The following is a 12,006-nucleotide window of genomic DNA, read 5'->3' as shown; positions in this document are numbered from 1 at the left end:
TGACTGCATCTATAGAACGTTTTGTTCTGAGAAGTGAAACAGTTAAACAAAAAATGTAAAGTTGGATTAGCTTAAGCTGTGGTGTTTTACTAAGTACTATCTAAAGTTAAGAGAATTTCCTTAAAATAATGTGGATGATACTTACACTTTTGTGGTGCACCTGTCATTGTCAGGAACGGAAGCATTTAATGTACTCCGGTTTTATTGTGTCCATTTTAGTGAGGAAGTAGCACTGCAGTTACCATCAGGAACAGGAATGATGGATGCCAAATAAAGGGGGAACTCCTGAATAGGGAATTAGCAAGCCATTCAAACATCCTTAGTGCAAGAATTCATATAAAAGATTGTAAAGAAATGTATTGCAATTCATTCTTTACATGTATTGCATTGGGACCCTAAAAAAAGATTTGTTTTGGAAGACAGAACTGGATTAGTTATGTTTTTTCTTTGTTCTTTCATGGTACCTTATTTGTTTGATTGAGAATTTTGCTTGTTTCACTTGTTCTCAGGTGTCCTGCAAACTCCCTTTCCCCATAACCAGCTCTTACAGCTCATTGTATACAACGTGGAAGATCATAGAGCTCATGAAAGAGAAGTCTGCGGTTACTAACTGGTTATCTTCAGTGAAATCACTGCTACCTGTTACAACTCAAGTCCCTGCCCATATTTTTCTTCTGCTGGCTTATCTAATGATCCAAGAAAATGGAGACAGTCTTCGTGATGTACTCCAGGCTACTACGGAAATAGCCAAGGCTGATTGTTCTCAGGTGAAAACTTACTGTTAGTGGTTTTTGTTACAGGAATTGGGCTGGATTCTGCAGCCCGAGAGAGGCAAGGCTGCCACAGCTTCGTGACCCCAGGTCCGACAAGTGGCAAGACTGTGCCTGTATTCCCAGTAGGTACATGCACATGCAGCACACATGTACACCACATACTTCTGCTTATATGTATATAATGCAGACACACCAAGCACTCACAGGAACACAGAATGGCACCAGAGGCCCCATGCTGCTCCACTTTCTGGCTGAGCAGGACGGAGGTCTATTAGTGGGCATATATGCACACTGTATGGATATGTACGATATGTACAGTATGGATCCCTCCAGCAAGGGGGCATAGATGGTCTGTGTGCACAGTAAGTGGCCCCTGGATCCCAGTCTCACCAGTTGCTGGCATCTGGACATATAAGCCCCTGAGGCCACAGCTCCACTGCAGTTGCTGGTGCAGACTGCCCCCCACCCTGCAGAGACACACACACACACTTGCACACACACCTACACACCCCACCCCACCCCTCGCTGTCTGGGACTCCCCTGGCCCCCAAGCAGGGAGCCCCCCAGTGGTCTCACCCTTAGAGACGCACATATGGACGCACACACATATACCCCAAGCTGGCTGGAACTCACCTTTTGTGTGTCACAGCAAAATATGTATTATGTCTCTGTTTTGGAGTATTTTTTAGTTGTTTAGGCTTAGGAAAAAAGAGTGGCTTCTTTGCTGATATTATCTAATAAGTATGAAAGTACAACTTGAGGAAGTTGAAAAGAGACTACTAAACCATTTCTGACTTCTGGTGACCTCATAAATTATTCTCTGTGTTCTTTTGTGGTTACTGGAAGACTGCCAAGTCCCTTGTGATATCTGTATTCTTGCTTCTTAAAAATATGTGCATAGTCTTTGTCGGCTTCAGTACTGAATTCAGGCCTGAATTATGCAGTATGCTTATACTTACCTACATAACCTGGGAAGATAAATGGGGATATGTAGAAACAGTAATAGGTAATGCAGGAGGCATTATACAGAAACAATCATATCTGTAAAATAAAAAAAAAATGTAGGGAAGGGAGAAATGTTGCTTCAAATTTCAGATGTGCAATAAAGACAAGCTTTATTTGCTTCATTTTTTTTTTAAATTGCTTTCTGTCTCAAAGAGTTATCATACTCTGCAGCACAAGAGTTTGAAAAAGATACAGCCTATGGGATATGTGCTTGATGACTTACAATGCTGAGCACTGTAGTTCTGATCCAGGGGAGCAGTCCACAATGTGCTTGCTGTTGAACACATACTGAAACGCTGTGCTAAACCAGGCCCATTATACAGTGCTTTTGGGGATAAAAGTATTTCTTAAGCCAGAGAAGTTTTTAAACCAGGTGACAGCTTCATCTGTTGCGGGTTGCCTGCTGTTAACCTTTTATGTCTCTTCTCAAATCTCTTTCAGGCTGGCCTTTCGTTGTTTTCTTGTACGGGTGTGTTTCATAAGGCACTCAAATTGATACAGATTTGGGAGCATGTGATTTCTTTAAAATTTTGTTCTCAGTTTGACTGAATTTTTTGCATTTTAACTTTGTCTTTCTAGCATTGTGTTCAGTCATACTTTTGCGTTGTAATCAGCTTTTTGAGGATTAGTTACTTTATATTTCTAGGCTTAAATAATGCTCGTTCCAGGCTTTTTGTTTTGTGTCTTTTAGACACTTGAAATTTTTTAACCTCTGTATTAAAGGTAAGGGTTTGTTTGTTGGATGATATGTGGAAAAGTAATTCTGACTCCTCTTCAGACACACAGTAACAGATGGAAAAGTCCAGTTTTCAGTCTGGAGAAAATTGCAGGGTTTTGCTGTAGAATTACTGATGAGGACTGTGAGTATTATGTGGACATGGAAGAACATGTAGAATCTGTTAATTTATGTGAACTGTAAGATCACTGCTCTGAAAAAAAGTGTAATGTATTATTTACATCTGGTTTAGCCAAACTAACTGTAGCTGGGTTTCCAAGAAGTATGTAACCTGCAAGCACATTTAACTCATTGTGTTTCTCACTATAGCTTGAGAAAATAGACATATACAATACTTTGGAGGGAGGAATAAAAAAGGGAAGATTTCATTGGTCTTAAAAGGATTTTTCATTGTGGCATCTGTAGCATAGCATTGTGGTTTTTTTGGCTGGTTTGTTGGGGTTTTTGTTTGTTTGTTTGTTTCTGTCTGGAAGAATCATAGAATAGTTTGGGTTGGAGGGGACCTTTAAAGGTCATCTAGTCCAACCCCCTTGCGATTAGCAGGGACATCTTCAGCTACATCAGGTTGCTTAGAACCCCGTCCAACCTGACCTTGAATGTTTCCAGGGATGGGGCATCTACCACCTCTCTGGACAACCGATTCCAGTGTTTCGCCACCCTCATCGTAAAAAATGTCTTCCTGATATCTAGTCTAAATCTACCCTCTTTTAGTTTAAAACCACTACCCCTTGTCCTATCGCTACAGCCCCTACTAAAAAGTCTGTCACCATCTGTTGTGGTTTAACCCCAGGCAGCAACTAAGCACCACGCAGCTGCTCACTTGCTCCTCCCCCCTCCCAGTGGGATGGGGAGGAGAATCGGAAAAGAAGTAAAACTCGTTGGTTGAGATAACAATGGTTTAATAACTAAAGTAAAATAATAATAAAATATAATAATAATAATAATTGTAATGAAAAGGAATATAACAAAAAAAAAAGAGAGAAATAAGACCCAAGAAAAGACAAGTGATGCACAATGCAATTGCTCACCACCCACTGACTGATGCCTGAGCAGCGATCCGCCCCTCCCGGCCAACTCCCCACTGTTTATATACTGGGCATGATGTTCTATGGTATGGAATATCGTTTTGGCTAGTTCGGGTCAGCTGTCCTGGCTATGCTTCCTCCCAGCTTCTTGTATGCCTGCTTGCTGGCGGAGCATGGGAAACTGAAAAATCCTTAAGATAAGCGCTACTTAGCAACAACTAAAACATCAGTATGTTATCAACATTATTCTCATACTAAATCCAAAACACAGCACTGTACCAGCTACTAAGAAGAAAATTAACTCTATCCCCCCTGAAAACAGGACACAATCTTTCCTGTAGGCCCCCTTTAAGTATTGAAAGGCTGCAATAATGTCTCCCCGGGACCTTCTCCTTTCCAGGCTAAGCAACCCCAAGTCTCTCAGTTTTTCCTCATAGGAGAGGTGTTCCAGCCCTCTGATCATTTTTGTGGCCCTCCTCTGGACCTGCTCCAACAGGTCCATGTCTTTCCTGTGCTGAGGACTCCAGAGCTGGATGCAGTACTCCAGGTGAGGTCTCACCAGAGCAGAGTAGATATGGATGCAGCATATTGGGAAGAGGTATAGCAGTGAACAGAAAATTGCAAACTAAACTGAAGGGTACAACCAACTTGAGCTGTCTGCAGCACACTGTAGCGCACTTCAAACCACAAGTTGAATTGAGAAAAGTTACTGGGCAATTTGCTGTTATAGTACATCCATGCCTGTATGTGAATTAGATAGGTAGGTGTCGTGCTTTGCTCATTTTATTGTATTTTGAAGTTTCTGTGTTGTCCTGTGCATGCTGCTATCATTATGCTAATGTTAGTTAGTATGGTATTTCATTTTAGTGAATACACAGGCGATTGCAGATTCAAGATGACAGTGTTTATACAGAGCCTGAACTGCCATGTTGGTATTTGCTTTAGGAAGAACCTGCAAGGCTACACAGCTTATTTACAGTTCAAAATAAGAACAGGATCTAGTTCCTAGATAGTTCTTTTTGAAGTATTTATTCAGTGTCCTTGGTATACTCCTTGTTGAATTGTGTGTAAACAACTGCCCTGGGATGTTGCAAGTCTGATGTCAATGGAAATACTGAGCTGCTAGAAGTTAGAACTGACTCCTCAAAGTTTGGCATCTAGTGGAAATGTGGAAAATGAAGTGCTTTTTGTTCTTTTCAGGATATCTTTTCCCATTCTTACTTTGTCCATTTAATGGTTCTTATTTTCTTAGAAAAGCTGTTATTTTCTTGCACATGGATGATTTCTTTCTCTTAAACTACAGATTTAAAATTCTTCCATTCTGTTATAGCATTGTACCTCTTCTAGAGGGTGGTTAAATAACACAAAACAGGAGAGAATTAAAAAGCAGGAAAAAAGCATAAAAAATCCATGCGAGCAAGTCAGAACCTCACAGTACTCTTCTCAGAGCAAAAGATTCTTTCTCAGACAGCTGTGGCAAGAGGTCACTTGAAGCTGTTTTTGCTGCTTCATGCAATGTTTGGCTTCCTTTTAATTTGTCACCTGCTTCTTGTCACTCCTTTTAACTTAAGATACCAACACTGTGTGATGTTTAAAACCTTATAGTGAAAAATACTGGATCATAAAGGCTCTGGTGGTCTGTGGCAGGGAGAAATAAATGTGTTACACTAAGAGTTCCTAGGTTACTTGATATGGTAAAACTCCAAACAACCTATGCTAGGAGAGCCATTTACCAAATGGTGGTGGTATTGCTGCTGATCACCAGGTACAATGGCATGCTCTAGTATTTTTGGAATAAGCATGGTATAGAGTTCATTCAGTAAGTTGTTACTTAACTGTTTTGAAATAAGTGGAAGCCTTGAGCATTTTTTAAGCCTTTCTTAACAAGGGGCTTTATGCTTTTTAAGTTAGAATATTAAAAAAAAAACCAAACCACCCCCCATTTTTGTTGTTGAAAGATAAAGGAAACCATAGATTTGAATTTTGTTTCTAAAAGTGCAGGTTAGTCTTCTCAGCTCAGGGTATAGGTTTACCTTGGTCATCCAATTCATAGCTAGAAAAAGGTTTTCTGCATTACTAACAATGCTAAGGTTTCTGTTAAGAAGTGTTTCGTTCATGAGTTTATCATCATCAGAGGTCTGGGGTTTTGAGTTATATGCACTATAATGGATTTGAGGGGGGCATTGTATGAAGTACATCGCCAGTTAAGACACTTTTTTGACCAACTCTGTTATAGAAGTGGCCTTACTGTATGGTATTTTAGCCCATGCTAAAAAGTTTACTTGTTGTGCTGAGTACAAAGCATAGGTGCATGAAATATTGACCATATTATTTAAGTACAAGTTGGAAAGCTGATAGCATAAAAGTAAGCAATCTCAGTGTCTTACCTCCAGGAAACAAAAAGGAATCCTTTAATAAGCAGGCACATTAGTAATAGGATGGTATTGCTGGAAAATAACACTTTTTATTTCTTACATGCCATTTAGAGCTCCAGTTGAGAGGAAAGGTGTGGAGCTATTTAATGACAAGGGGAAGAATGTAAAACTTACAGGTAATGAAAATTGTGATCCGACCATGATGATGTGATCCTAAGCCAGCAGTCAGAAATCAGTCTTCCAGATGTATTTTTTCTTGTAACTGCAAGAGACAGGTTTTTGAGGGAAGACACAATGCTTGAGGTGGCTTATAGATGCTTTGTTGACCTAGATTTTTTTGGCAAGGTAGTTATTAAAACTTAATTTCCTCACTTTAAGTGGGAAGCACCTAATTGTGTTCAAAGGGCAGGAGTAAGCAAAATGAATTGCACTTGTGTGTAAAAGCAAAGCTGAGCTGATGTAGAACCACCTGTGCATCTCTTCAACTTAGTTTCTTCTTGAAAATCTTGTTCTGTAAGTCAGCATTCAAAACTACGCCCCAACTATGAGTAGTTTGACAGGTCCACTAAATACTCTGTAACCAGGGATACAGGCCCCAGGCTTTGTAAATTAATTAATTATCCTCTAGGAAAAAGGTAGATGAGTTATGGCTACATGTTGTGACACCTGCAGTAGACATACATCTGCCCTATCCTGGGAAGCTTCTTCAGTTCTGATCCAAACTGGCACAAGTAAGGCAGTTTTCTTCTTGTGTCTAGCTATCTGTGTAAAAAACACCAAGGTAGCTCCAGGCTTTTTATTGTGGGTTTCCTGTTTTTGTCTGTAGACTGTCTCTAACTTTGTTCGCTACAATAAGTCTTTGAGTTGTATGATGAATCAGTGGCATATTACAGAAAGAGGAAAGGCATAATGCTTTGTTTATTAACTATTTGATATTGTGTTCAAAATGCAGTTTGATAGTCATTCCAAAAAGCAGTAACTTGCTGAAAAAAAAAATTACTGAAGTAATATAGCACCTGAACAGAATGGCCTGAACTCTGACTGTAGGGAATGACTCTCTTCTGAATTTCATTGGAATAATCTGGAATAGCTCTATTGACTTTAAATGAACAGTTTTAGAGACAAATTTAAATGCAAGTTAGCAGAGCTACAGAAGCTTTAGGCAGATACAGGAAGAGGAATGTAACCCAAAGTTGTTGATGTTTAGCATGACCTGAGTGGGTTTACCTACTTTTTTTGTTCTGCTTATTTTAAGCCAAAGCTTTTGTTTGCCAATACAGTAAATAAGATTGATGGACACAGCTTCTTGAGCTAACTATGGTGGCCTGACTACTTCAGAATTAAAAAGCCCTTCAGGCTGGTGAAAAAGTCCTTCTTGGCACTCAGAAAAATGGCTCGTGCGCAAATGCAATGAGAAGGTGAAACTGGATCATATTTTCTGTTTCCCTAATGATGAGCAGAAGTCCATGTGAATTAGAAACTGTTGTTTAAAATGCAGAACTCAAACCATAATTTGTTGATACCATCTAACTGGCTCACATTTCATTTGCTAATGGGGACTGCAAATGGTGAGCTTTTAGTCTTTTAAATTATTGTGGGCTTTAAAATACTTTTCTGCAAAGTATGTAAAGTATTCAGGTGTCTTTTTAGTAGTATCACATAAAGCAATCAGTATAATTAGTAATACAGTAGGCGTTCCGCTGGGTAATATTTGGAAATTTGGTGTGAGAAGAATACTGTGCTTAATTGGGCTGATATTTCCCTTCTCAGTCCTTAGTTAAGTGCAACCAAGGACACCTCAATATTCTCCACTTAGGAATATCTAATGCATTGTTGTCTTCTAAATTATGGGTTTTTTATTCCAAAAGATCTTAACACTTTAAAACTGGGACTTACTGTCTGGCTCAGTTGAACTTGGGATCACCTGGCATTTGTCTTGACTCTGACAAGTTATTTTACTCAAGACTCAGAAGAGTCTGCTTAATAGGTCCACAGAGATTATTACAGCATGGCACAGCATGGCACTGAAAGATTATCACATTGTTTCTTGTAGGCGCAATGCTCTCTGTAAGGCAGGAAGAATTACCTAGGACTTGTCTGGTCTTTCTCTTGCAGTTAAAGTAGTTAGTACAGGGGGAGAAAGCACTGAAGCTCATGGATGGGGGAAATAACCAATTACTTTAATAAACTCAGTGGGCAGTGTGATGGCAACAACCACATACATATTGATGGCAAAGTTATACTTTGGGAATTGCTTTATTTGGTTCTGTGTTTTATTCAGTTCCACATAAATAAATGGTGCTTTATAAAAGACAGGGAAAGTAAGCGGTAATACAGTGATCAGAACATCCTTTAAGTTAAGAAAGTGGAAAGCTCATCGTAACTAACTTGTTAAACATTTTGAGTCTTCAGTTCCCTAGGGCACTTTCTGAAGGACTATGCTGCACACCACCTTCCACTGCGTAATTAGAAGGCTGTTCTGAAGAAAAGAAGAAAGTCAGAGGTTGGGTGTGGAAAGAAGAGAACAAAAAATGGCTGTTAATCCCAAGCTTATTTTTAAACAGTCACCTATATTAACTTGAATCTGTTCCTTTGGTGTTACCAGCACTTGAACACTCAGTTTAAACCGAGGTGTTAGTAATGGAAAGAAGATCTAACCAAGTAAATACAGATACATTCCTAATTCAATGTCTTTGATTCATGTTCACATCGAAGTAAACTTGGGCTAGCAGACCCCAGCGCTTAGCCTTGAAAAAGGTAAGTAAAATGTCCACAGGGCAAAATGAAAAAGTGTCAACTTTGCAGCCAAACTGTGGACTACCTGTACTACAGCAGAAAATATGGAAGTGCTGAGATGTCATGGTGAGGGTCATACCATAAAAAGAATTGTGTAGAGCTTTTTTTTTTTGGTGCCCCCCCACCCTTTTTTTTAAAGCGATCAAGATAATCAGTAATTCTGCTCCTAGTGAAATTCTGTTACTTTGTGGTTCAGGATTAGTGTTTGTAGCTGTGCACATTGAATTGAAAAGCCACGGGTGATTGCCATGCAAAATCTGAGTTGAAGAATTGTGTTTCAAAACAAAACAGGGTCAGAAAGAGAGAAGGTCCATTGAGAATGCTCTCCTCATTGCTTTCATGTTTATTGCAAGCCCACAAAGGGGGGTTCACAAACAGATCTCCCATTTCCACGCTGAATATTGTTTTTATAAGGAGTCTGTTGTCTCTGCAGTAAATCAATGGAGAATTTAAAAAACCTTGCTAGATTTAAAAATAATTACAGTAACTGATTTTGCAGACGTTGTTCTGGTTATGCTTTATTTTTGGTTTTTGCCTACCCTTTCCGTGAGGAGAGCCTACAGAGGACTTCTGTGTAGGTACCTCCTCCTTCCCCACCGAGTAAAAGGTTTTTATGGTGCAAGATTAGTGATTATATTAGATCTGTTTTTAGCTGAGGCATTTTGGAGTAATGCTCTGAAACGCTATGGAAGAAAATCCAGAAATCTTTTTAAAAGGCTGACAAATGAAGAGTACTACATGGGCTTTTAGGCTGTCTTAAATCACTGCAGAGGCTGCACTGACACATGCTGTTTATGAAAGACTTAATACAGCCCTTCTAATCGGATGAATTTTCTTGTTGTGCAAAAACTGTTATTACACTGTGAAACCAGCTGTGATGCAAGGGGAAGAAATTAAATTGACTGAGAGGTCACTGGTGAATAATAGCACAAGATCTGTTACCATTATTAGAGGATTATGAGGCTCTAGAGGACATCCTTTCTTTTATGGTCTTTCAACTGCTGGAATGGAATAATTTAGTGGTAAATGACACCCTTCTGGGAAATCCGTCTGAAGATGCATTATTTCATGTTCTTTGGGGGCTGGGAGTGCAATAAAAAAAAAGGTAAAATACATTTTTATATGAGTAGAAAACATGTTTAAGGATATGTTGAACTGGATTTGGCTTGCTCAGGTGGTGCCTGATGGTATTGTTCTATGTCTGATTATGTGAACTTTGGAGAGTAGCTGTAGGGAAAAAAATCATGTTATGGGCAGATTCTTCATGGTTGAAGCTTATTAGTTAGGATCCTGCTGGAGTACATGAAACTTTTGAAAACCTAGCTTACATTCTCTAAAAAGTGTTTCTGATTTTTGAGAGCACTTTTTTTATTTTATAGCTTCTGTAAACAGAAACTTATCTTTATTTGTGCACTTATCTGAAAAACTGTTTCCTTCATTTCTGTGAATTGTTCAGTACTTCTGTCTTGCTTACTGGAGCAAGAAATGCCAGAGTACTGAATGCTTTTGAAAACCTGCTCATTTCACTGCCTTGCCTACTGGAGAACTAGATTGATGCTACCTCTCTTCCAAAATTCAGCCTGACATTTTCCAGAAATAAAACCTGGAACTTTGCAGTGACATTTATTTCCTGCCTTTTGGTTGGCTTTTTGTGAGGGGCCTGGAATGGTCACTTAGTGTTAAAATTGACCCAAAAGAACCGTCCAGGATAGGCATGGAAGCAAAGAAAGTGTGGTGGGAATAATGCAAAGTGATATCCTACATGTAGAATTTAAAACAGGGACAGCATATGTTAATATGTATTTGGATTATATTTTTTTGAAAAGGGTTTTTCCTTTTGAACATGACTTTACTTGGCTTACTGTTTTCTTGCTGTCTTTTATTCTTTGTTCTGACCCAAGGGCTGCATGAGGACAATTTCTCTTCAGTAAAGTGTAAGGAAATGTGAAGGAACAGAAGAGGAGGATTATCTTTCTCCCCTGCTATCCTCCCTTAGCTTGTGAAGAAGAATAACTGTCCTGTAGCTTAGAAAAAAGAAATCAGACCACCAAATCGCAGAGAGTAAGAGCAGTTCTCAGACCTATTTATTAAATAAAAGCATTTTGTTTCGCATGTTGAATCTTACATTAAAAAGGAGAGTTATTGACATACCTCGGCATCATTTTTGAGATGCAAATTAATTTTAAAAACAAAAAACATAGTCTTGGAACCCTTCTTCAGGTTGCTAATGACAGACTTGACCTAACCACCACATCCTCTGGGAGCATGGGGGATGCAGAAGGCAGTGTTGCCAGGCAGCATGCCTCTCCCTCTCCAGAGCTGCTTCTTACCTACTGGGAGGTAATGAATTGTTGTATCACCTTTTTGGAGCTGTTAAGCCCTTGATGAAGATTTAGCATAAATTTAATATTGAAATTAGTCCTAGCATTGTTTATCCATTACATGAAGGAGATGGAGAGAGGAGCAGCTTTGCTGTACTAGAACATCTTGGATTTTTTCCTAGTCTTATAATTTGAATATACAGTTCAAAACAAGTACACTTTAAAGGACAATACCTTTAAGGGAATATGTAACTGGCCTTATAGTAGCACGTGCTTCGTCTTTTCCGGAGAGTTTTGTAAATCGAACTTAGCATCTCTTTACTAGATGTTAGTGTAAAAGTCATTGTAGAACTTTCATTTAATACCTGTTTAGTGTAGAATTAACTTTGTAACTAGAAAATTAATGCGGACACAGGACTTGGAATGAGCTGATAAAGGCTCGGCCTGAGCAGACTGACTTTAAAGGGTTTGAATGCTTTTATAACTGTGGATTATGAATATAATTTATTTTGAATGTCATTCAGTCTGATTGCCATATGTGTAGTCCAATGTAGATACAACTGAGAAAAATGCAGGAAGTAGCCTATTGAATAGAGAACTAGCTTAAGACCAAATGGAGTCACATAAGACCCTGCCTCTGGCAAAAGGAAGAGGTGCTATGGGGAGAGAATGGAAGGAAGGAACTTAGGTAAGGAGTTTCATCGTTGTAAAGACATATCTGACATCTCTGCTGATGTTTTATGTAGCCTTTTTGTCCAGCACAGGGTAAACCAATGACAGCATTTATCAGGGTTGGGTATGGTTTCAAGAATTAACAAAATGCTCTTATCCTCAAGAGTTGAGAGTCTTCCAACCATGCTGTTGCATACAAAACTTTCTGGATAATATTGTTAGAAGATGTTTCTTCCCTGTTCACACATTGTGTTAACAGTTGTATGGAAAACTTACGCATCTCGGTGGAGGAGCACGCATGAC

The 12,006-nt window shown here is 39.1% G+C and overlaps 1 protein-coding gene across 1 annotated transcript in view; it reads left to right on the top strand.

Moving 5' to 3' along the window:
* Positions 1 to 12,006, top strand: part of FOCAD (focadhesin) — a 128,414-nt gene that overhangs the window by 38,051 nt on the left and 78,357 nt on the right. Inside the window, exon 11 of the mRNA XM_050912921.1 lies at positions 510 to 767. Within this exon, the coding sequence (XP_050768878.1) occupies positions 510 to 767 (258 nt within the window). The remainder of the gene's footprint in view (positions 1 to 509; positions 768 to 12,006) is intronic.

The sequence above is a fragment of the Gymnogyps californianus genome, chromosome Z (assembly GCF_018139145.2).
Source record: "Gymnogyps californianus isolate 813 chromosome Z, ASM1813914v2, whole genome shotgun sequence".
Lineage (NCBI taxonomy): Eukaryota > Metazoa > Chordata > Aves > Accipitriformes > Cathartidae > Gymnogyps > Gymnogyps californianus.
This window is presented reverse-complemented; position numbering and strand designations above follow the sequence as displayed.